General features: G+C 38.1%; 2 protein-coding genes across 3 annotated transcripts in view; one reads left to right on the top strand and one right to left on the bottom strand.

Moving 5' to 3' along the window:
- The window catches only part of METTL15 (methyltransferase 15, mitochondrial 12S rRNA N4-cytidine), a 93,890-nt gene extending 76,914 nt beyond the window's left edge, over window positions 1-16,976 (bottom strand). The window contains exons 1-2 of one of the 2 annotated variants that reach the window (XM_082284440.1): window positions 16,972-16,976; window positions 15,242-15,521 (exon numbers count right to left, since the gene is read on the bottom strand). In XM_082284440.1, coding sequence (XP_082140566.1) covers window positions 15,242-15,505 — 264 coding nt within the window. In that variant the 5' untranslated portion in view covers window positions 15,506-15,521; window positions 16,972-16,976. Of the gene's footprint in view, window positions 1-15,241; window positions 15,658-16,971 lie in introns of those variants that run through there. The other variant, XM_082284439.1, reaches the window with a different exon arrangement.
- Window positions 16,977-17,097: 121 nt separating this feature from the next.
- The window catches only part of KIF18A (kinesin family member 18A), a gene marked incomplete at its 3' end in the record, with an annotated part of 31,634 nt that continues 22,603 nt past the window's right edge, over window positions 17,098-26,128 (top strand). Inside the window, exons 1-5 of the mRNA XM_082283621.1 lie at window positions 17,098-17,161; window positions 18,076-18,460; window positions 19,127-19,284; window positions 20,205-20,309; window positions 21,291-21,401. Coding sequence (XP_082139747.1) covers window positions 18,133-18,460; window positions 19,127-19,284; window positions 20,205-20,309; window positions 21,291-21,401 — 702 coding nt within the window. The 5' untranslated portion in view covers window positions 17,098-17,161; window positions 18,076-18,132. The remainder of the gene's footprint in view (window positions 17,162-18,075; window positions 18,461-19,126; window positions 19,285-20,204; window positions 20,310-21,290; window positions 21,402-26,128) is intronic.

The raw sequence follows: 26,128 nt of genomic DNA, 5'->3' as shown, positions 1-26,128 counted from the left end.
TTTTACTCTTCAAGAACTAATTTTATTGCTAGTCTCTAGGATACATATGATTTTGGTGACCATATTCAAAACATGTAAGCATCTTCACAAACTGATGAAATAGAACAAATACCTACATTAAAGAGTTACAGCCATAAATCTATTTAAAAAATTAGTTTTTAAAATTTAGATAACATGCAAAAACACTTTGATGGACAATAAGAGTAAAATGGGGAAACATAAAAAATTGTTAGAAAAGGAGCAAAACCAGATAAAACCAAGATAAAAGACAAGGGAAAAATCCATGAAGGAGGAAATCCTTTAAAAAGGAAGGAGACTGAAAAAGAACTGCATCAGTAAGCCTTGCATTCGTAGGAGAAAGTTGATATGAGGGAAATCTACAGTCCAGAAAAACAATAAAATCAAATTCAAAGAACAAATCTCAGAGCCAACCGATTATTTTGGGAGAGAACAGAACACCTTCCATCACTGCTGCTTTATATGAAACTGGGCTTAGATGAAGACAAGAAAATAGGAAATGTGGAAAAGGATTCCCATAGGACACATCTCTCTGGTCCAATAAAACATCCGAAAGCTCCAGCAGTTTTCTATGGAGCACTATTAACATTGTTTTTATACAGCTGTAGCAGATGGTATGATTCACTTATCTCAAAATACAAGAGCTCAGGGAACTTGATGATATTATCAAGCATCAAATTAGAACAGATATAAAAGTGCCTTTCATGCAAATATTGAAACTATGAATAACATTGTGGGGAGAAGTCTAGTATTTAACACATTTTTTAGAGAGATCAAACTTGAAAAAACATAATGCCAATGATATTATACAAATACAACCCTCAACTTTTCCTCTGCAAGAAGTCCTTAAATTACTGCTGTCAGGTGAAGGAACTACAAGGTAGAAAATAATCACTCTCTCCCATCCCCTTCTTTTAGGTTTCCATTAGAACCTGCTGTTGGGCACTGCCAGAGACTGGACAGCTGGTCAGGTACACTCCTGATGTGAACCAGTGCTGTGTTACTGATGGTCTTGCGATTTAGCAGTATCTTTAGATTTAAAGAGCTTCAGTGAGAATAAAAACTGTTCAAGAGAAAAAGAATATATAATCAAAGAATCCTCTACCTCCTTCAATCTCTAAAAAGACATTTGTTCACCATCCCAGCTTCAGTATTCATCACATATGGAAGTAGCATGCACCTTTCTTAAAGTTCAAAATTACTGTCTTGGTGGTTTTTAGAAATAAGAAACTCAATTGCAACCATCCATTCATGTTTTCACTACTCTTTTCTCTGTGGGAACAAGCAGGAGTACTGCACAAAGCCAGCAAGGTTTGCTTTCTCTAATAATGCAAATGACCAAAAAAAAAAATTAAAACCTTGCTTTTCTCCCAATACTTTAAGGTGGTTTTATTTTCCTTAACGGAAGAGACAGCTTCAAGACATGTCCTCCCACATCCCCCATAGAGCCCTTTGCCTCAAGCTGCATGATGGTAAGAAACACACACACAAAGCAACTGAAGAACAGGAGAAAGAAAGGCTCCAATGATATTGGAAACCACTGCCATCACCTGGAGATGGTGGCCACGCACTGGAATAAAGAAAAGCCATTTATTATTATAAAACAGGGCACAATACAAGTGAAAACTAGCAAAATTTAAAATGTAACCTGCAAGTCAACACAAAAAATATATTTAAGTTTGATTTTTAAAAAGTTTTGAATGATGCTTTAAAGAGTTTAGGAAGAGTGAAAAAGCATTAATCAGTATTAATAGGACAGTTCTTAATGACGAAAACTTTAAAAAGTCCTCAAAGGACTTTAAACATCTGTAAATGCACAGGCATGGTAAAAAGCGTAATTACTGAATATGTGACCTAACACAGGGAAAAAATTCAAACTGAGTACTATAAAAATCAGAGGGGATAGTAAAAGATAGTGGCAATGGCAGGTCTAGTCAACAGAAACAACTTCTTAAAACACACAAATTTTAACAGAAAAGAACAATTAATCTAAGTTGCTAAAAACAAAATACTTCAGTGGGATGTCAATCAGTAACACAGAGCTGACAACTGTGCTTTAATTACATTTGAGACTGTTACCAATTAGTTAGTCTACAGCACTACAGGCTTCATGCTGCCTATGACTCAGTGCACTGACTCATTCAGTAAAACTTTTCCTACAGAACTACCCAGGCACCCACAAGGATGCAAGATCAAAAGGAAAGTAGTTACATTGACCTTCTTAGCAAAAGTCTTGTTTTATATTTAGATGACCAGAAGTGTATACTGACACAACTGCTCAAGTAGGCTTTTTGAAGGAGAGACTTTCAGGAGCACTGTTTCAACTCCATTTCAGATAAACATCTCAAAAAAAATCAAAATACAAATAATGCTTTGTACAGTTTGAAGCTGAAGCAGCCCATTTTAAACCTTCTTTTTTTACAAGCTGCTCAAGTAGCACTATTTATTATAAATAAAAATATCTACCATTGAAAAATGCTGTTTTCTGTCACTTAAGAGTCCTGGCTGACTTTAACAACTGAAGGCTGAATTTTTTTCTGTCAGAAGTAAGGTCATCAGCTGATGGAAGGGGGTGGGAAAGAGTGACAAAATGTCTTCAGTCATTTCCCTGTTTTGGGAAAAAGAAAAAATCTTTGGTTAGATTTTTGAGTTATAACAATTCTACCATTGCACTAAGCAGTACTGACATTAGAGCAGTAATGACATTTTCAAGTTTTGCAACGAAAATAACAAGAAGATAATCCTGGGTGAAAGAGTCTTCTATTGATACTCTCATGGACCTCCAAATACATGTTAGATTTCAAAGTAAGACTTCTGTCCCAGTTGTTCTTTCTGAATGCTCAGGCTGTGATGCCAACGCTGAAAGCACAGGATCCTGGAAAAGGAAAGCTGTATTTCTTGCTCTCAGCTTGTGGTATGATGGCGCCAACACAGTGCAAGCAATCAAAGAGGTGAGTAGATGAGAGGTGTCCAGACTCAAGACAGACAACCTGTTGAGAAGCCCTTCAGTTCGTATGTACCAGCTGATGCAAACAGCTCATTGTTTCTGAAAACAGATGGCTGCTCACTATCATCTTCAGCTCTAGCTGCACACTGGCCCTGTTCTCACAGGTTAAATAGGCTTATTCACCTGAAAACAACATGCAAGGAAAAGGACAGTTTTGGTGTGAGCTCATTCCGTGGCTGCACAACCAGAAGAGGAAGACGAAGCATGAATGTATGTCAAGAGAGAGCAGCATATCCAGTGCAGCTGGATATGTGTTAAGCCTTTAACACGTAAGAACGTAAGAGTTCTATTTTAGGCCTGAGGAAAGGGAGGAACAGGTAAGGCTCCTGAGGGTTAAAATGAGCACAAATGTTGCAATTAACAGATATTTTTAAATTAAAGCACATTTTCTCCAGAACTATACTAGAACCTACAAATCGCAGTATTTAACATTAATTTTTAACAAGTGAAAAAGTTGTAACTCCGAACAGGCATATGTCACCTTCTCACAGCAAAGTCAAAGAGCAACAACCTACCAAAGATTGGTACTAAGACTATGGTTGCACAAGACATTAAGTGTTAGCTGTAGGAGTAGTTAGGAATTATTCTCTCATGTGTGTTTTCCCTCTTGTAGTTCATTTCTCTCAGCACAGGTGCTTAACTGTGTAATTCCATAAGCCAATTAAACATGGCCCAGAACACTAAAACAGGAGAAAAAGTTGTATTGTTTTCTGACATATTAGTGTGTTTAACTGATTTGCAAAAGTCAGGGAGGAACAGGAGCTTAGGGAGATGGTGATATGGGAGGAGCAGGGATGCTGGACTTGTCTCCTTCAGTGGCAGCACAACACTTAACTGGCTTTCTGTTCAGCTTGGCTCTTCCAGCAAATCCCAATGAATGAATCAACCACTTCAATTTAAATTTTCTTTCCAAAAGTGAAATAACACTAGAAATTGCAATATCCAACACAGTAATTGAGAAATGCACTCAGCTGATAGATGGACACTGGAACTTTGGCCACCCAGCTCCTGTGATTCTCAGAAGGTCACTACACCAAGCAGGTAGGTCACAGTGTTTCTCATTTTTCTGTCTGTAAAACTCAGAAACTCAGATCTGCTTCCCAGACACACTGTGACCTCAACAGCTGCAAGTGGATGTCCCTCCAACGTGCAGCACAGCTCTAAATCAAAATGCGAAAAACCAGGAAAAGAGGCATTTCTGCTTAGGCACCCAAAGCATAATTTCTGTATTCTTGCCTCTAAATTCTGCAAAGTAGAAGCAATACTATTGTGCTACTGTATAAGAGAGCTGTAAACATAAATTCTGTGTAATGACTTTGAATGAATTAATCTATAATCTGTGAATGATTCAAAGGTTGTAGGGATATAATTCAAAAGACAAAAATCTAAATTCAAAGCAGAGTTTCAATAGTAAATAGCATATAAGACATGTCAGTCTGCAAGAACAAAACAACATATTTAGTTTATCTCCCCAGCACTGTCTGGCTATATCTACCTGAACAGGCCAGTGGAAGGAGATTCTCAAAGGACAGAACCACCATTTTGTCCAGGCCCCTGCACAAAGGCCAGCAGGTTTTACTCCAGACCATTTTCCAAGGTCATTTTCTTTTTCTAATACCTTCCCTAGATAATAGTTTGCTTACAAATTCAATGCCAGCAGAGGTCAGCATTCAATCCTGCTGAACAATTACCTATGTACAAAATTCTTCATTAAAAAAAGAGATAAGCATTCTCTCTTCAAACAAAATATACACTATGTACGTTCGCTTCCAAACTCGCAATGGCAATATTGCTGGTTTTAGATAATGGCATCTATCAAAACTTAAACTATTTAATTAGATCATGTTTCTAGAACTATTCTAAATCTAGAACTACTTTTGCTAAAGCAAAAATATTGATTAGAAGAGTTAGAAATTGCAGATCTTTTTTTTCCTTGTCAGCATTTCAAACTCCAACAGGAGAAAACAAAGTTTCCACAAAGCTTTCTTCTATTCTGCTCCGCTATTCACCTTTGCTGAATCAATGTAAGTCATGTAGGCTGAAATATGTGCAGCTTCTCAAAGCCATTTAACAAGGACTTCAGACTAAATCTTAAAAATCAAAGGGTGCCTACCCCGACCAAGTCCAAATCATGTATTCTACAAATTTCCATTATATTTCTCCATTCTAAGCACTGTTTCTTTGGTTGATTCAAGACGTGACTTAAAATGCGTAAGTATCCTGTATCCTCCCAATTTATCTCAAAATTATTTATTGCACCTACAACTATGTCCTACCTAATACACACATAGATCAACCATGTACAGAAAGGATTATATTTTAATTTTTGCACAACAATCCAAGAATTTGTCCTCAATTTCCATTAAATATACAAAAATTAAAACACTATCCTTGTTTTATGTCTGACAACAGGCAAGGTTTTTAAAATTATGTTAAATAAACCACATTGATAAAAATCATTGGCATCGTGATACATGATATCTAAGTTACTTGTGAGATGGCAACAAAGATCTGTTAGTAGAGAAATGTACTTTTACAGAAATGCTGGAAGAGTTCTAACTATTTCCCTAAATTAACTAAGAAACTATACAAAGTTTCAGCAGAAAACATTATTAAAACATTCACTTTGCTGCTATTCACATGCAAATAAGAAAAACTATCCTAGAACTAAGAAAATAAGAGGTCAAAGAGACCAAGATATTCTTGCATTTTTATACTATTTTATTCCAATTTAGTAAGAAGCAGTATTTAGGCTTTAGCATGCTTATAACCTTTGCTTTCTTTTATGAGAATTCAAAATATTTTGCAAATATGTTCAGTTTCATAAAGTAAACCAGACATACCTGATCTCTGTTTTTAAACTAGAGCACTTTGATTTTTAATCATCTATTCAAAATCATTGCCTCATAGAAGGGAAAATATTATTACAAATCCAGTGAATCACACATGGTCTATAGACACCTAGATATGCTATACTCCCATCCTGAAAAGTTGCAATTTTCATTTGCATTCTGTTACTTCTGTAAGAACTCTAAAAATGAAAGATGACCTACTATATGACTGTATGTTCTGATGTCATCTCAACATCAATCAGTAACGAAATACTGACATGTTGTAACATAAAATTACTTAACAATAAAAAGGAATAAAAAGGAATAAAAAATGAACTTCTGGAAAATAAAAACATCTGTGGCAAAAAATGGTTACGGTTACCCTGTAGAGCAAAGCCTCATTACGGGTTTCCCTGCAGTAAACTTGAAAATGTTTTAAACCTACACAAGGTAAACAAGCTTTATACAAATCTATAGACCCAGTACCAGTAAGATGATACTGATGACACCACTATGACAATTATGAGCAGCTACTGATCTATACAGGCGTAATTTCCATTCAAAGCTTGCTCAAGAACACAAGAGCTGAACTTGTCAGTGAAAATATTATAAAGGGATTAAAAGGCATTATGCAGGATGACATGACCTGCCAGAAAATAAAGTTGACCAAAAAAGTGAAAATTTACAGTTCTGTATTTTTGCTAATGGTAATATATTACACCATAAAACCTGTTTTTCTCTGGCACCTACTAAAAAGAAAAAATCAAATTAAGTACACAGCAAAGAAGAATTTTGGTTGCAAGCAAAAGATACCTCCTATCAGTTCTATACAGTACACATCTTTCATCTACATAAAAAGTTATCACTTGTAATTTAAGAAAATAAGGACTGATAGCCAAAACATAACTGGACTAATTTTTTCCGAAAGTACTTTTGACAGAATATGGAATGATAAAAAAGTTGTTTACACACCAAGTCTAACAATCTACATCACAAAGAGAATATAAATTAATAGTTGGCATTTTGTAGGAAAACAACCTTCTCAGATCATGTATTAAGTACAATATAAAATGATTTTCCAGTATTGGTCTATTCAACAATTCAACATAACATAACCATTATTTCCCATTTTTCACATTCATCAGATTGGTACACTAACAGAGGATGCTACTAAATTATACTAGTATAGAGTTAAATATCTGTAAAATCCCTAAGTTTGCATATCCAAGAATTGCAGTAACTTTCACTACCAACCATCTCTTCATCATTTCACATAGAGGAGAAAAAAGATTGCTATGAACATATATTGAAGCACCCATCAATCATAACCACTTAATGCCTCAAAATAATTTCCAATGTATTTTCTTCACAGGGGTTCAATTTTCCGATTACAGCTAAATATGAAACAACATATGAACACAAAGAACAGGTTTTGTATGAAAACATATAAAAAGGTATTTTACCTCTTCTTTGTTTTGCCCTCTTCACTTATTTCTAAAGCCTCATATCTTAATTTGTGGTCTTGATTCCACAGAACATACTGGAATACATCACCTGAAGACATCTACAATTTATCTAAAAGTACATGACATCTTTCTCAGTCATCAATTGTAGGTTCATCACAGAAGCCTAGCAAAAGTCCAGTCACTGGCAAACCACTCTAATCCTCACACATCCAGAAGCAAAGGGAGCCATGTCCTAGACCCTCTCATGTATGCCAAGTGGCACTCCTTGCTTAGTGAGAAACCTGCAGCCAAACACTGCCATTTCACATAGCTGAGTGAAACATCCAGAAAGATTACTGGGAGCAAGTTTTTTCCATGCAAGAGAACACAGATGAGCCCCTTCCCCCTTCGCTCTTGCATAAGAGGCAAGAGAAGCAAACAAAAACCTCCACCACCTGCCTTTGTCACCTGCTTTTAGACAGCATTGGCAAACCTCGCTTCACTATGCATTATTTACTTCACTCATTTTCCTAAGAGTAATGTTGTCTGGAATTAGATTTAATGACGTTATGACTCAAGCACACCATTATTAACATTTCCATAGGAAATTAAAATTTCAGTGTCTGAATGACTTCAGCTAATCATCAGACTTAAAAAGAAAAAGCTGACTTCCTCAGCTACCTCATAAGAAACTTCCTTCCTCAATTATAACTGAGGAGATATTTAAGATGCAATGAAAATTTTAGAAAGGCTCAAGTAAAAATCTAATTCTTTATTATCTATGGTAAGTCAACACAAAAAAAGCCATGGACATGTTTTTGATAAGTTTTGGCTCCCAGGTTCCTACATCAATTTGACATTAAATAATACTATTTTTATACAGAGTGAGCCTGAAACAATACTGATTTATTTCAGTGTTTAAAACACAATTACTAGAAAAGTATTTTCCCAAGACGCTGAGCATCAGCAAACATCACTATAATGAAGATAGCATGCTCAGAAAGTCTGGGAAAAAGAAAAAATATTAAAAAAAAATCAGACCATATATTTGCATGACTTCAGATACCCGTTTAAACATCAAATTTAATAGCTTAACCTTTTAATCACCTCTTTATCCAAAACAATTCTGTGCAAAACTACTCCCAACAGTATAAAACACAAAGTAAGAAAACAAAACCTGCAGATATCTCCCATACTCCAACTGTGATCTTCAATTGCTAGTAATGTTTTGTGTGATAGAAAAAGTCTGCATTCCTGTTTGCAAACTCAAATTCAAATATTTAATAAGAAAGCTTAGCCAAAAGGCTGACTAAAGACACACAGTACTAGATGAGGAGGAAATGAGTAGCTACATATATTAATTATCACCCTTTCTGAGAACACAGGCTCACTCAAGTTAAAATTTAAAGGGCTTAGATTACTTTCTGGTGAATTTTATTAGTTTTCCCCAAGAGGTGCAAAGACTAATGCTGTCACAACAGAAAAGGAGAGCATATACAGCGTCATTACAAGCTGAGTCACCCGAAAGCACTGAATCTTGCTTTATTATAACACAGCATCTTAAATAGTCTCCTGAAGCGCTATCATTTGTTATGTGATGAAACCGTAACAGCAAGCTAGCCCAGTATCACCATAAAACGAAATCTGCACATCTGCAGAGTCGTTTTCAGTAGGCAGACCCTGTTCCCTTGCTGGTCTCTTTGGATATAGCAGCTGCAGGCTTTCCTTCCTCTACTGCAATAGAGAAAGATGCAGAACAAAGTTGGTGAGAGCTCTTCTACTTGTGGCTGCTGATAACACTTAGACATGCCTTCAAGAGAGCCATGATGCAGGTGGGAAGATGAAGTGGTCAGGCAGATGCACAAGAACTACAACCTGAAGATTCCTTCCTGTGCAGCTGTAGCCATCAACTTATTCTTCTTCTCATCCAAGTATTCTAGTTATTTTCTCTCTAAAGACCAAATTCTTGAAGGAAAAAATGTAAAATCTGAAGGGACTTCTTCACCATGCCTCATTCATATCCTGCCAACATTCAGATTCAAATCATTTTTCATTTCCCAGTACCGCAGTCTAATCACTCAACAGTAGGAGCTTCAACATAGAGAACAGTTATGCAGTGCTCTCAAATAAATGGCATGTGTTTTAAGTCACCTGTCAATAAGGACTCTAAGGTCCCTGTATTTTTGGAGGGCCCACTACAGAAGACAGCAAAACAACAAGACAACTGAAGAGCATGACTGTCTTTCTCTGCCTCGTCAGCTGGCAAGCTGTTTGTGAATACCACCTCCTGTCCTGTTTTCTTCCCAGTCCCCTTCTTTCCTCTCTGATCTTATGAAGGAACTCACACAGATGCAGATACTGTAAAACATGTATGACATTTGTTGGCATTACACTGTTAAATAATACTCCTTCTAACTTACTACATTTTATTTTGACTGCATGTCACAGCAGAGCAATTGGCTGTAAGTCAAGGAATGTACGCAAATGTGGTCTGCTTTTTCAAATCTGCATATATATACTACCATCATAAAACCAGACAATATTATTATTTAAAATAATAATAAATACTTGAAGTACTATCTTAATCAAAACTGTTTTTAAAATGCATTCCATTTTCATGTACTAGCTTCAAATGCTAACCTCACTAAAAAATCCCTCTTAAAGTATGATTTTAGCCAAGTATTTTAAACAGTGCTATCTGCTGAGAATCCATTTAACTAGTTTCCTATTAGATACACCCAAAAAGAAGTACACTTTGCATATATACACATTCGATACACATTTTATTACACAGTTCCATACACAGCTGTGATCTGAAGCCCAGCTAGCCTCTTCCACAAATTTACAATATGTGCAGCCAGGTCATCAGGCAAGATAAGAGTGACAGAAAGAATACACAGGAACTACATGATCAACTGAAATAACTCTCAATATGCCTCAGTAACAGTCAAGTATCATGGGAAAAAAAGTGTGTTCTGTAGCTCCCAGAGTATTTTCAGAATTACTCTATATTAAGTTATTGACTCTCACAAGTCTCTGTATCTTCCTTTTTTACAACAATCACTGCAGAGATCACTGTGCAGCTGACTGAGAAAAATTACCCATAAGATTTGCATATGGAAAGATATTTTCAGCATGCTTCCCAAAAAAAAAAAAAATATAGCTGTTTCTACAATAAAGAACATTATGGAAATCAATTGCTTTATGTCACCTTATTCATTTTACAAGTCCAGTGAAAAACAGGCTAAAACAATGAAAACTTTACTATGTCCATGTGTGTGTTGTGCTTTTCCAAAACAAGTATTTGGAAACAAGTATTTGGAAGGGAATATTAATTACATCACGATGCAATTAATATTCCCTTCCAAACTTGGTATTTTGGCTGCATTTCACAAAAAACCTCAGAGAACAACTTGAGAACTCAGAATTAATTTTTCCAGATCCCTTTTCAATTCCTGTTTACTTTGGACACCCTGCAGAAAACTTCAATTTTGAGAACCTCTAGTGTAAACAGGTCATTCCAGTTATAAATTATTTGCAGATAGCTTTGGAGATACTATGATAAGAACCCTGGTCACCAGCACAGACATATAACTATTTATATACCACAGTACTTGGAAACCTTTGTCACAAAACAGAAGTCCTCTCTGCAGGGTGCTGTACAGAGAAAGGTTATTTTTGCCTTAAAGCACTTATACTCAGTACAAGGCAGAAAGAGAATACTGATATATGGTCAAGAATACACAGAAACTAAGACAACAATTTTAGAACTGCCTCTGCTTTCTCACACCAGCAGTCTACCTCAGCTTCCTTCAAGCATCATCTATTACTTGACTAACTAACTGCAGAAAAGGAAGGAAATGACCATGCTCCAGATCAACATCCCACAGAGCAACAGAACCTCCAGGAGGTGAAAAGCTACTGTCTTCAAACTTGAACTCCAGAGCTCAAACAGCACTTCATTCACAACAGAACAATGTCTGTCAGCAATGTCTTATACTTCCTTCCTGTTATTTTAGAAGGCCATGCTCACACTCCTTCTGAAAAAGAATCATTTGATGTTTGGATGTGTGAAAATAGTAACTATCCTGTAAACAAAGCAATATGTACCCGAAAGAGCAAAAGGAAAGCTCATGACAAAGCTGCATGTTTTCAGGAAATACTTGTCTCTTTCTAGAAACTAGGCATAACATGTTATTTCCAAGACAAAGAGGATACCTTCTTCAATGAATGTCAAGTAGCAAAAATAATCTGAATAACTTTATGGAGAACCAAAAGGGAAATATCCACAGTAAGTCCCAGCTAACTCAAGAAGATGTCAGACAAGATCTCTTTGGGGAAAATTAACTGCCTTCCTTTTTTTGACACAAATTAACATAATGAGGTAAAAAATCATCTACTAATAACTGCTTCTGATGAACCACTTAAACACTGGAGAAAATGAAAGGTTTCATTCATTGTTTCTCACCTCAAGTTTGACCACCTACCATTTAATTTACAGATACTAAAAAAAAAAATTCTAGAACTATCATAAACCAAATAATATTAGCAGACCTTATAGTATCGCCATTTTAGTCTCTTCTAGATCACACTCAACCATAGATAAAATCAATCATATAAAACCATAGATGTCACCAGATTACAGGCTTCCCCATATAATCTGAGAAGGGCACAATATTTGCTTTTCTTCCAGTTGGAGTTTAAATATTATATATAGAAGTATTTGTTGGTGCTGGAGCACTATCATTTCCTAGAGCTTCCCAACTCAAAAACCTTTAAGATTCTCATTAAGAACAGTTAAAATTTCAGAGTTTCATCCTCTGGCATTCATACAACTCACTACTAATTAAATTATTTTACTTAACATTATAGCCACAGTGTGTGGAAAAGATCCACATCTCTGTTTAAAAGACAAGGGACTATTGCAAAGGAAAAAAATAGGAAAAAGTAGGCTGAAAACTGGGGAAACATGTTTCTGGATGCCCAAACACATTGATTTAAAATATGTTGGGTTCTTTAAGAGAAGAGAGAATTGTCCAGACAACTGCAAAAACATTGGTCAGGTATTTGCAAACAACACTTGATTAAAATGTAGTGTAATCAATACAGTAAACTTAAAAGAGGAAATTACTTATGTGTGGACTTACTGCAACAGACTTTTCATTGAGAAGTGAGGTAGATTAGTAAAAACTAATTTGTAGTCTTTGCTTCAAAGACAGGACTACTACAGGGACTTTGCGAAACAAGGCATAAAAAGAAGATTCAAAGATAAATGGAAGTATTATTGCTCAAACTCCTGACAAACAGATTTCCCAAAGGACACAGTCAACAAGAATATTCAGTAGGAGGGCACTAACATTTTATCTCAGCAGTGACTCACTCTTAAGTAAAATTTATTTTTGTAAGAACCTCTATAAGTAAAATGAAAATCCCATTCAGTGACCATAACTATAGGGAGAACATCATCTTTCTAATTAGATTTTCTTTATATTGGCAACTCCTTGTCTTAGGACACAAGAAGAAATAGAGGCCCAAATCAGCTATTTTATAACAAAGAATATAACTCTATTAAAGCTAAGTAAAGGAAATCTTTATGTGCATAGGAGAGAATAAAGCAGAAAAACTAAATTCAAGATCAGAGCACTACCTTTCCTGCCCACAAAATAAAGTGTTCATAGACCTCCCTGTCATGACTATAAACATGTTAATTTATATGACACTCACAGTTGATAACCATGTTAATACAAACTGATTACCACCACTCAGGTTAGTGAGAAAATGTCTCAACCTGTGTTAAAACTTTCACTTACACTAGCAAAACTCAGTTGACACATTGCATCCTTTTGCACACTACTTATTTTTAAAGGCTTCAGAAAGTGCTGCAAATACATACAGAAAAAGAAAAATGGAAGTGCTGAACAGTTTCCAGTTTCAGTCATGCTGAACAGGTTAGCAGTATTATAAATGCTTCTGTTTGAGGTAAACACACTTGGGCTCTCTTATAGCAGTCATTAGTGGTTCACTACTAGCTTAGGAATCTGCAAAACCATGTATACACAGACCTGAAAAAAATCCCACCCCAATAATAAGCTATTTTACATCCATAAATATTTAAATTATAAAAAAATCTTCAGGGGCAGTAATAGTTACTCTCCATAGTTCGTAACCTTGAATAGTTTCTTTTACAAGTTCTGTTGCCAAGTTCATAACCTTGAACAGTTTCTTTTACAAATTCTGTTTCCAGGTAAGGTTTTTCTACATCAACAGAGTTTAATGAACAGTCACTTCATCAGGCTCGTCTTATCTAAGTAAAAACTTACACAACTGGAAAAAATATTTCACATAGTGTATCACAGTTTATATGTTCATTTAATGTGTGAAAACGTCACCATCGTTCTGACATGAGAATGAAATCTGAACTAAAAGTTCCTTATGTATTTCTCTAATTTAGGTATCTTCAACAGTAGGACACATACAAGAGCAATGTGTATGCTAATGTGTGTGGATACTAAAAAGCTAGCAGAGAAATTTTCTAGCTTTCTACAGCCACCTGTGAAAGTCTCCTTTCTCATGCAGACTAGCTGGGAAATGATTTCAGATTTTGTAAACTATCTCGCAGGTGCAGAAATGTTTTGGTATACTGGGAAAAATATTTTGGAGATGGGTGTTATACCATTTAGCCAATCACTCTGGTAGGTGGTTGATCAATGGGCCAATCATATCATTCCTCTATTGCAAACCAAGTTATATAAGCGAGTTTGTAATTAATTAAATAATCCCATTTTGTCCTGGACTTGAATTCTGTGTCGTTCTTCTCGCCGTCCTCGGTACAACAGTGACAAACATGTATCAACACTATTTGCATTTTCAGTTTCTTCAAAGACTTAAAATGATACACAAGGCAACACAACAAGATTTGACTGCAAATTTTTCATCACTGAATCCACCTCAAACTTGCCACTGTTGGATGATGCCGTTCTCAAATAAAAATAAAAACATACACAGACTTTGACCTTTCTACTTCTTTATCTATTGTTTCAGTCTTTGTAGTAAAACTACACATTGATAGGCCTAAATTAGTAAGATTCTATGAAGCTAACGTAAGCACTAACATCCCAGATGAAAGTATCTGAAATGTGAACATTATTTAAGAATTTACATTATATAAAAAATCCTTTCAAATGAATAGTAAGACCACCCAGACAAAAAACATTTCACTGTGTATCATTTTTGTTCAAGGACGTGTGTAACCATATACTTGGACTATACATGTTATGTAGCTATATCAATACAGCAGTGTAAAGACCTGAACTAGCCTAGATAACAAAAGCACACTACTTACAGTATCATACCCAAATATGAAGGCTTGTACTAGTTCCATGCTAATGAGGCTAAACCATTTCTGGTACCACAGAGCCATTTTATACCTACAGTACCTCTGCAGCACACCTCATGCAGTGAAAGCGTTATCTTAAGGAAATACCTCCAACCATGGAAATAACTGTCTCAGCACAAGGGACGATGACCATTTTTAAAACCTACATACTTACCGCCTCTTATACAAGAGGAAGAGGGTTCTTCAAAAACTGATGACGTAACCCTATATGAGAACTTCCCACTACTATGAGTAATTAACATAACCGCAAGAATACACAAGTGCAATTCAGAAAGACAAGCACAAAAGCAACAGAATAGTCAAATACAACAGTTTTAACAAATACCACCTACCTGGGGATTCAGGCATACAGACACCAGAACTTTATTAGTTTGAATACAGAGTCTTAATTCGAACTTCAAAACAATTTAGAACCTTTAAAAGCTACAACTGATTGTTTAAGAGCATCCCTTTATTTCTCTAAACAAAAGTTATCCCTACACTGCACGAATTTTTCTGCTGGACTGTTAATGGATCACAAATGTTAATCAATCATTTAACTCACCTGACCTGGCTGGGGGGATAAACAATTAACAACCTCCTCCAGCATCACTGGTATGTGAAGTCTTCCAAAATTACTGTTTTCTGTACTCTGAGGCAACTCTTCAGTTTCACACTTCTGGACAGTTTGCTCCTTTGACTCCGAGTCAGAAAGCTTATTTGATGAAGAATGGATCCTTCTGGCCAAACTAGCCACCTTTACTGACTCCAGTTTCAAGTTGCGCAGAAACAAACATTTGCAAACTTGGCACAGATATTGAGATAACATTTTGGAGTTGATCGACCTATAAGAGCAGTAGATGTCAGGAATTACTTTCAAACAAGTATTTGAAATAGTGTGTTTGTTTAAATAATAAAGTGGAAATGCTATAGGTAAAGCAATACACATTCCAAGCTGGGCAGCTTTATAGATGTCATGTCAGCAAAACGTTTTCAGAACTTTCAATATTATCTACAAATCAGTCATGTTCAAGCAATAAGCAGATTATTTTCACTATCAGATACATGCTTTTCTTGAATTTACCTTGCCAGTGGCTACCAGTATTTTGCCTGCATAAGAATAGGCTGAGAAAGTTACTCTCCTGATAATTTAAGCCTCATCTGGGCAGTAATTCCCCCTACTTTAAGTTTGAAAGTGCATATCATTCTAACTTTGAACAGACATACAGATGTGAGGTTTTGCAACAAACCACAGTGCGTCTACAGAAAACACACATATTACCATGGTATGCTGTGCTGGTTTTGGTTGGGGTGGTTAATTTGATTCATTTTTTTCACAGTGGCTAATATGGGGCTGTGTTTTGGATTTCTGCCAAACACAGCAGGGAGGAGACACAGCTGGGGCAAGTGACCCAACTGGACTGAAGGGATACTCCAGACCAAATGACATCATGCTCCGTATAGAGAGTTGGAGGGAAAAGGATGTTTGGAGTGATGTCATTTGTCTTCCCAAGTAACTGTTACCTGTGATGGGGCCCTGCTCTCCTTGGAGATAGTTGAACACCTGCCTGCCCGTGGGAAGTAGGGAACTAATTCCTTGTTCTGCTTTGCTTGTCTGCACAGCTTTTGATTTCCCTATTAAATTCTCTTTATCTCAGCCCCCAAGTTTTCTACCTTTTTACCCTTCCCCTTCTCTCCCCAGTCCCACTGGTGAAGGCGTGAGGAGCGGCTGCCTGGGGCTAGGCTGCTGGCTGGGGTTAAACCACTAAAGGTGTGTTCCACCATCCTACTCACACTGACCGACACTGGTACGAGCCCAAGACGTGTGGTTAACACGAGAGACACACGTTGCTTACAACCACCCTTATTCTACACAACTGGAGATCTTTTCCTTAGAAGTGAGCAAAAAACGTATAACACCACACGTCTAAAGCGGCACTCGAGCACAACTGCAGGCTGCCGCCTGAAGATCGGGACTTCTACTAAAGCAGAAGGTAAAGGCAGTGAGGATAAAAACTCCACCTCTTAACACTTTTTATCAGAGGCAGCCAGAGAAGCGTGAGCAGCCCGCACCCAGGCCCGCGCCAGGCCCCACGGCGGGGTGCGGGAGGAAGAGGCTGTGGGCTGTCCCCGCCCAAGCCGGGCTGGCGGGACGCGCGGGCCGACCGACCCAGCGACCACGCGCCCGGCAGCCCGGCAGGCCCGGCAGGCCCGGCAGGCCCGGCAGGCCGAGCGCGCCCCGTCCCTCCCGTGAGCTCTGCCGCTGCCGCCGCCCCGCGGACCCCGCGCACTTACCGCTGGCGCCGTCGCTCTGCTGACGTCACGGGAGGCAGCCAATGAGAAGGCGAGGAGGGCGGCCTGCTTGTGTTTGAATTCGGCGGCCGGTGGATGGCGGTTGGTGCGGCCGCGGCCCGCGGGTGAGTGCGCGGCGGGCACGGCCCGGGGGTGAGACCGGGCACCGTGACCGGTGGCCACGGTCCGGAGGGTGAGTGCCGGGGGTGAGACCAGGGATGGGCGCGGCCCGGAGGGTGAATGCCGGGGTGAGACCGGTGGTGGGCGCGGCCCGGAGGGCGTGTGCCGGGGCAGGCGTTTCTGTGGCGGGCATGGAGGGGCAATTCTCTGGCTCCTAGGGCCGAGCCTGGAGCATGCCCCGTGGAAGAGTTGTCTGCAGTGGGGTAAGGAGGGGGCCGAGAGAGCCGAGCGGGCCTGGGCCGCGGCCCCGCTGCTCACCTGCCCCGGGTGTTCCCTCTCCCCGTGTCCCGGTTACGCCGCGGCCGGGGGCCGCTCGGCTGAGAGAGCTGGCCCTGGAGCGGCAAAAGCGTCACTGAGAGCGTTTACCGTGTAGGTTACCGCTCACTTCTAAGGGTGAACGAACAGCCCTGTTAACAACAAAAATGGGCTATTTAGAGGAAATTCCATTTGGTATCGGTTACTGTATCCCATGCAAGGCACGTTAACGTAAATCCCGCTTTAGCTCTCCTTAAACCTACGTGCAACGTGACTATATCAATAAGCCGGGGAGTGCAACATAGGCAGCTCCTCTTTCAGCTGAAGAACAAAGAAACTACTCGCTTTGGTCTACAGAAATCTGAAATATCAGATATCTCATCTGAAAGCTTGGTTTGTTATAAAGGAAAGCATGTAGGTAATTTAGTAGTTTAAATTCTAAAATAAACTTAAGAGTTTACTGGGGAAGTGCTAGTTGGCTTTCTGAAAGCTGTGCTGAATTAAGTCAACCTTTCAGGCCAGTTATAGTGTTTTCCAAAGTCGCACTGCCATTGGAGCAGTCCACTGACAAGTGGTGGGTGGATCCAGAATAGGTGCCTGATCAAATGTGTGAACTGTTTGAAAGAGTAAAAGGCATTATATTGCAAATAAAACCTATCTTGTCAATTGCAGAAAAGATTCGGCTGTTCGATCTGAAAGTCTTCGAAGTGAAGCTGGGGGACAGAAGGGATGACTCCTGCTAAGGAAGAAGATGTCTGTAATCATGTGAAAGTGGTAGTCCGTGTCCGTCCAGAGACCCAAAAGGAAAAGCAGGGCAGCTTTAGCAGGGTTGTCCATGTTATTGACCAGCATGTATTGGTCTTTGACCCAAAGGAGGAAGAAGTTAGCTTCTTTAACAGGAAGAGACTGATCCATAGGGACATTAACAAAAGACAAAGGAAAGATCTTAAATTTATGTTTGATGCCATTTTTGATGAGAGTTCATCCCAGTTGGAAGTTTTTGAGCACACTACCAAAAGTCTAATTGATGGCTTCTTAAATGGATATAACTGTACAGGTAACTTTGCTATTTATCTTCTTTAATTAAAAAACTTCAATAAATTTCTCAAAGTTTCTACCGTTGTATCCAATGGCTGCAGAGGCATTCAAAAAAGCCTGAGATAGAAATAAAGCATTGTGTTTTAATTCATAGGTATGAAAGGCTGACTTTTTAGTATATGGAAGTTAGGATAGCTCTACTCCTTTTAAAAGAAGTTTGTGTCAAGGTTATAATAGCCTTGGGAATCTTATCTGAAATATATGTGCTAATGGGAGTCCTATAGAGTTATTCAAGCAGAAGCAGTTGTGTCACTGAGTGTGTGGTAACCTACTTTATGAGCTCTTTAAGATCTTGGGGTTTTTTAATTGGCTACTGGAATGTGGTGAGGAAATGAAGTGGCTATCAGTAGTAAGTTGATGGCTCAGGGTTATGAGAGTAAGTAAATAATATTTTCATGTAACATGTCAGTGAATGAATTTTGAACTGAAAACTTAAAAATGTTTTTTGAAACACCTCTCTCTAATTATAGATGTGAAAGGTGAAGCCTAAGTAAGAACCTTGATCTGTTTATGAAACAGTTGTGCAGCATGACAGAGGTCTCTGAATGTTCATTTAACTTTTGCATTCCTGATTAGCTTACAAATAAATTATTTTTACTTTCTTGTTTTTGTGGGGAAAATTCAGTGCTTGCATATGGTGCAACAGGAGCTGGAAAGACGCATACAATGTTAGGTTCTCCTGAAGATCCTGGAGTCATGTACTTAACTATGATGACACTTTATAAACGCATGGATCAAATAAAAGAAGATAAAACATGTGATGTTGCTGTTTCTTATTTAGAGGTGAGTTCCTGCATTTGGTGTGTTGCTTTTAATAAGTCATATTTTATAAATAAAGACAAGCTGGTTTTGCTTTCCACTGGTCCTTTCTGGGGCTTGACAAAATGTGTCCTTACAGGAGTGGAACTGTATTGTGCTCTGCAAACTTGGTGTTCCTAGGCACCTGTTACTGTTTTACAGAAGGCTGCCCATAAAGGACAACTGTTTCTAATATATTCACTGAATGTTCATGATTTGTGTCTTGCTGATCAATTACATGCCTCTAAACATCTGTTGATGTGTACAAGAAAATATCATTTCAGGGTAATATTTTAGGACTGCATAATAACATCCTATAAGCATTGTGAAAAAGCACAACAAAGTGGTGTTCTGTTTCTACAAGTAAATGTTTTGGCACTGCTGCTGAGCAGTGCTAGTAAAATGGTTATCTTCTGAGCTCCCTCAAAGTCTTAATGGACTCCAGTTGGTATTTGGGAGGGGTGGAAGGAGATGGAGAAAGTTTACATTGCCATATACTTCCACAGACCAAGAAATAAGACATTTAACAGTTTTAATGGAAGTAGATTTGAACTAAGAAATATCGCTGAAGTATGGGTTGTGATGAGCAATGGAGGGAAATAAATGCTTTGGATTCATGCTTGTTGAAAAACTGGGGTTTGTTAAAAAAAGGCAAATTTTTTTTTTCAATAAAGACTAAGATTATTTACTAGAAAGAATTACTTCTAAAATCTAAAAAGAAATCAAGTGAATTGAATGTTTTAAGCTCGCTGTAGGAAAAATGTTTGAAAAAAAATTACAGCATGAATTCACTACTTTGTCTTAAAGGAGTGTTAAAACAGACTGGTGATTTCTGTTTATTTAAGTTTAATTCTGTCATCTATGGGAGGATATTTTAATAAAGTATTTTAAATTCCATTTCAAAGGTTTACAATGAACAGATACGTGATCTGCTGGTCAACTCTGGGCCTCTGGCTGTTCGTGAAGATGGCCAGCAAGGGGTGGTAGTTCAAGGTCTGACATTACATCAGGTATGTAAATATCAATAGACAATTAAAATGTGCTTGAGATGATTGAGAAACATCCCCATTCTTCTGAAAGTTGTATGGAATTTGGTAATTTCCTAGTGAGTTTCTTTTCTGGCCATAAGCATCAGTAAGTTGCAAACCTAATTAATTAGTTAAAAGCACATTGTGGAAAAAACCTGCTAATCTTATTGAATGCAAATATAGAAGCATTCAGTCCTTATTATCAAAAGGGTACCCTTGGCTGGATGCTCATCCAGCAAGTTTTGGAAGATTTATTTTTTGGCTAAAACATCTTGGCTTTGCCATCATTGCCATCTTGGAGTGCTCTACACCACTGTGAAGACTAAAGGTTGTTTCTGTTTGTAAATAACCATGTTTGAAAAGTTCCATGTTAAATTACTTTTCCAGGCCAGCACAGCAAGTCTTTGGTAAGGTCAGTGATAGAACTTAGTTGTCCAATCTGAAAATCAATTCCTATGGACCTATTTTCTTGCAGCTTTCTAGTGTATGTTACATGCTGTGACAGGAAACAATATTCTAAGTTTGGCTAGGTCTATAAACATCCTTCTTCCCAAACCTTGAGTCTTGTGAGGAAAGAACTTTTCCTGTACTAATGGATTAAATAGTGATATACTAATTTAAGTCAGACATTCTTAAAAGAGGCTGATTCTAACTATGGAGAATCTTTCAGATTTGTTTGAATTCTTTACTAAAAATATTTTCTGATTTAAGTGGCTGTGCTTAAGTGCTTGCTTTTCATACCTTACTACTTTTTAGCCGAGAATATTTGTTTGAAGTGCCTCCATTTCAAAAGTGCCTCCATTTCAAAAGTGCCTCCATTTCTCTTATTTCTAGGTAGCTAAAATTTTAAGTTTGTGGGGTTTTTTTGAAGGTGAATATTAATGTAAATGTATTTTAGAATCAGTGTATTCCTGTAATTGATGGAAAAGAAAACTCCATTTGTCTTGTGCTCTACTCTTAAAGCCTAAATCAGCAGAGGAAATCCTTCAGATGTTGGATTATGGAAATAAAAATAGAACTCAGCATCCCACAGATGTGAATGCCTCCTCTTCCCGGTCCCATGCTGTCTTTCAGGTAAGATGATATAGCCAATAAACGGTGGACATTACTGTGAGTTGCAGTTTTTGTTTAAATTTGGATACAGTGGAAGCTTTTACTTTTAAACTGTGTTGAACCTTAGTTTGGAGAAGAGGGGATTGAAGTTTTCTAGTTTACTCTTCTTGTTGACTCCTTATTCCTTAGAAGTATGTAATGGTTCTTAGTGTTTATGTTTGAAAAAATGAATTCAATGAAAAGGTCTCTAGTTCCAATAGTTCAAACTTATTATATATAAAATATGTACTTATACCTTCTTAACATATGTTCCTTAGAGGAAATAACTGTTACATAAAATGGTAATTTTGAGCTTTAATATACTTCGATATTGTAATGTTATAAACTGAAAGTTATTGGTGGCTTTTTTAATGCTTTCTGTTTTCATGAAGTTGCTTAGCATTTCTCTGGGAAAAATAATTTACAGAATGCAGTTATATGTCTAAGAATCTCAAGTAGTACTTTCTTATTTTACTTTTTTGGTTAATGTTAATTTTTACAGTAAAGTGATTTTCTAATATCCTGGTATGGATCAAGTTTTAGAAAATTAAATCATGATTCTTAGTTTTCAGAAATGAGTTGTACAAATGATGCCTTAAGAGCCCTCCCAGAAACAGAGACTGGACAGGAGTAAAATAATAAAATGGGTATTTATTTGAAAGGCCTTCAAAGGTACACCCTGGGAGCCACAGGCTATTGCCAAAAATAGACCCCAAGATGGACAACAGGTCACGAGTTCTTCACACCTTTATAGGTTTGGTTCATTTGCATATCAGGGTTAATTCTCCAATTAAAGCTTCAGTTCAGTGATGTAATTTCCCCTCTCCTGGGGAGGCCCTTCTGCTGGCCCTCCTTAGAAGCTCTTTTGATTATACTTTTTGGGCCTAGGATGGTCTGGGTGACCTGGAAGAGCAGGCCTGGAGAGGCTTTGTTATGTCTACCTAGCACAAATGAGCAGAAATTAGGAAGCTACAAGAAACCTCAGAGTTACACTCTAAGCAGTACAGAATCAGGAAAATACAAAACTTAAAACCTAGGCATTATTTCCCCCCTTTAGAGGCTTGACAAGGCCTCTACCTTGTCTAGACTCTATTTTAAATATTCTAATATCTACTAATAATATGTGTCTAACAGCAGTATATATCTATAAACAAGAATTATGATTACAATCATTATAAACACTCTGTGATCTAGGGTCAGTTTGGTAACCATGAAACCAGGATGTGGAAGATACAATCGTCTTTGAATGTTATCCAATGTAAGATCTAAGTTGATTCTCAAATTGTAAACAAATTTTGTTGATCTTTCCACTTCAGTTCACGTGTCAATTATTAATTTTGTATCCAAATGAATGTCTTTGGATATAGTCTGGGCTAGAATCATATGCAAAATTTGGTTCCAAACCTGAGTCAGTGTTACCAACTGCGTAAATAATAAGCACAGGGAAAAAAATCATTTAAACTACATCATCTTCATTTGTATCAGTCTCTGTTTTCTCAGTTATTTCAGGAGCAGAAGCCTTCTTAACTCTGGAGTAGTGAATCCAGGGTCCTTTGTCAGCAGCTTTGACTGGGGGTGAGGGTGGTCAACAAAATCTGGAATGGTCCTCTCCACTTGGCCTGTAGAGGATCACTGTCCCACCACTTGACATAGACTCAGTCTCCAGGCTGGAAGGGATGTGCAGGAGTGTCCAGTCCTATGGGTCTGGATAACACAATGTAATTCTGGAGCTTCTGCAAAGTAGAACCTAAAGCCATTAGATATCTTTGCAAATCAAGTTTTCCCCTCATGTGAATTTCACCTGGAACATGTGGAATTTGATATTGCCTGCCATACAATATTTCATAGGGACTGATGTTATCCCTCCGCCTTGGTTGTATGCAGATCCTCAGCAAAGCTATAGGCAAGGCCTGAACCCATGTCATGGATGTCTCTTGACAAATGTTGCTAATTTGTGCCTTAATGGTCCCATTCATGCGTTCCACTTTACTGCTTGCTTGGGGTCTGTAAGGTGCAGACCTCAAGCAATTCCCAAAATTTGGCTAACTTCTTGAATCACATTTGCAACAAAAGGTGGTCCCCTATCTGAGGACATACCTAAAGGAACCCCAAACCTTGGTATTATATGATGAAGCAAAACTTTACCGCCTCCTTGGCTGTGTTAGTGTGACGGGGTAAGCTTCAGGCCATCCAGTGAAAGTGTCAATCAACACCAGTATGTACCTGTATCCTTCTTTGCATGGTAACTCAGCCAAGTCTATTTGCCAGTAATCTCCAGGAAGATCCCCTGCCTTTGTTACTCCTAACACAACTCTTTTCCTTGTATCAGGATTGGTTTTGCAGCAGATTTCACACCTGCTCACTACTGATTGTACAATATCTGCCATTCCCTTTCCTATTACTACCTTCTTTAGATGTTTCAGAAGATTTTCAACCCCAAAATGTGTACTTTCATGTTGTCTTTGAGCTAACTCTCAAAGGGTAAGAGGTGGGACTACCACCTGATGTGCGGGTGTGACAGCCCATCCATTTTCTGTGATCTCAGCCTTAAGAAACTTAATTAACTTGTGGTTTGCGTGATCATATTTTGGGGTGAAACCTGACAAGTCAATCTTTTTTTGTGGAATTACTGGAAGAACACCTTTTTCTGCAGCCCTTTTTGCTGTTTCATCAGCAAAGCGATTTCCCAATTCTAGAGTGGTTTTATCTTTGCCAATCAACTTTGCCCAGTTATCTGATACAAATTTTAAAGGAGTGTTCAGTGGTACTTCAGTCCCCATACAAGAAATATTACCACCCATGGTTTTATGCTTATAAACAGAAAATTCACGAAAATAAAGCAACAAGATCTAAGAACTCTCTATAAAGCAAAGAGAGAAAACTAAAGAAGGTAGGATTTGAACCCACAATCCTGGGGATACAAACTGTGGCTGGAAATATGATCTAAGCCCTAAGCCTCTGCACCACTTGGCTGTGTACCAAAGGGTGTTGGCTACAATCCTCCTAGCTTTTTCACAAGGCAGGAACAAACTGACACAGGGAAAATTAAATCCCTGAATGGGACGTTCCCTGATAAGCTCTCACGAGCTACCAAGCTAACAGAAAGGGGAAACACCAAAGGAAACCCCCTTGGACCCTCCCGAGTCCCCAAACTAACTACAAGAGATCTCTTAACACCTAATTCAGGTGTTAACAACAGAATACCACCTTTATTCAGTTACTCATGTGCCTCTGTGCTGGATCTGGAGAGTTCTGGGCTCTTGGAGCTCATCTGCCTCCTGGACTGCCGTAACTGCCCATCCCCCCCCCGGCTGCCAGCCGAGCGGGGGGAGCTGAGCTGGATCTTTCTGAGTCCCAGAGGGTTTTTGGAAGCCTCGTTGTCCCATCTGGAGTGCCAAAGAACTGATGCCTTAAGAGGCCTCCCAGAAACAGAGACTGGACAGGAGTAAAAGAATAAAATGGGTATTTATTTGAAAGGCCTTCAAAGGTACACCCTGGGAGCCACAGGCTATTGCCAAAATAGACCCCAAGATGGACAACAGGTCACGAGTTCTTCACACCTTTATAGGTTTGGTTCATTTGCATATCAGGGTTAATTCTCCAATTAAAGCTTCAGTTCAGTGATGTAATTTCCCCTCTCCTGGGGAGGCCCTTCTGCTGGCCCTCCTTAGAAGCTCTTTTGATTATACTTTTTGGGCCTAGGATGGTCTGGGTGACCTTGGAGAGCAGGCCTGGAGAGGCTTTGTTAGTCTGCCTAGCACAAGTGAGCAGAAATTAGGAAGCTACAAGAAACCTCAGAGTTACACTCTAAGCAGTACAGAATCAGGAAAATACAGAAGTTTAAACCTAGGCATCACAAATATGCTAAAACTTAAAGACTTCTCCATAGATTTTTGGTGTTGGCTATACTACCTTATTCTTCTGACTTCTCTTTTTAAATACAACCTGTGATATTTAAAAACTAGTCCTGTTATCAGCAATGTCATTTTTTGGGGTTTTTTTCTGTTTGCTGTTATATACTGCAAAGCAATATCTTGAATTATTTATTTGATCCACTCTGGGTTGAAAAATATTAAAATAAATTTGATTCTGGTCCTTGCGTTACAGCATTTAACCATTGGGAAGTTTTTAACAGTTGTCTGTAGACTTAGATAATGCTAAATAACTATAGCAAAGTTTAAAAAAAAAGAAAAATAGCTTCTAAATATGTCACAGAACAAAAGTCATTGACACTCTAAAAGCTTCTGTTTTCCTATATACCTTAAACTTATGTTTGAAATTGCCTTTCCTGTTTTTAATTTCCCCCGAGTTCTGCCCTTGTTGTGCATTGTACATGATCACACAAAGAATTCTTTTGAAGTTCTTTGGGTTGAGAGCTGCATTGTTGTGCATGCGTGCTGCCTTTAGAAAGACTCAAGATACAGTGCTAGAGACAGATCAGAGTGAACTGCTGATTTCTGTTTGTTTACTTGCTGGGCTGGGATGTCTTATCTCCCTTACCTTTACTCAGGAAAAAGCTCTGGATTTTATTACCAGCAGAATTTTTCTTGGTACATTTCTAAAAGTGGCAAGCAATTAAATAAATCAGTTTCTCATCTATTTCCACAAATCCCTGACATTCTGCATAACAGAATTGTGTCTTTGTTTCCAGAGATGTAAGTGATGAGAAGTCCCCAGTGCTGTCATAACTGCCCTTTGTTTTTAATGTT

Source organism: Coloeus monedula (assembly GCF_965178545.1).
Source record: "Coloeus monedula genome assembly, chromosome: 6".
Classification (NCBI taxonomy): Eukaryota; Metazoa; Chordata; class Aves; order Passeriformes; family Corvidae; genus Coloeus; species Coloeus monedula.
This window is presented reverse-complemented; position numbering and strand designations above follow the sequence as displayed.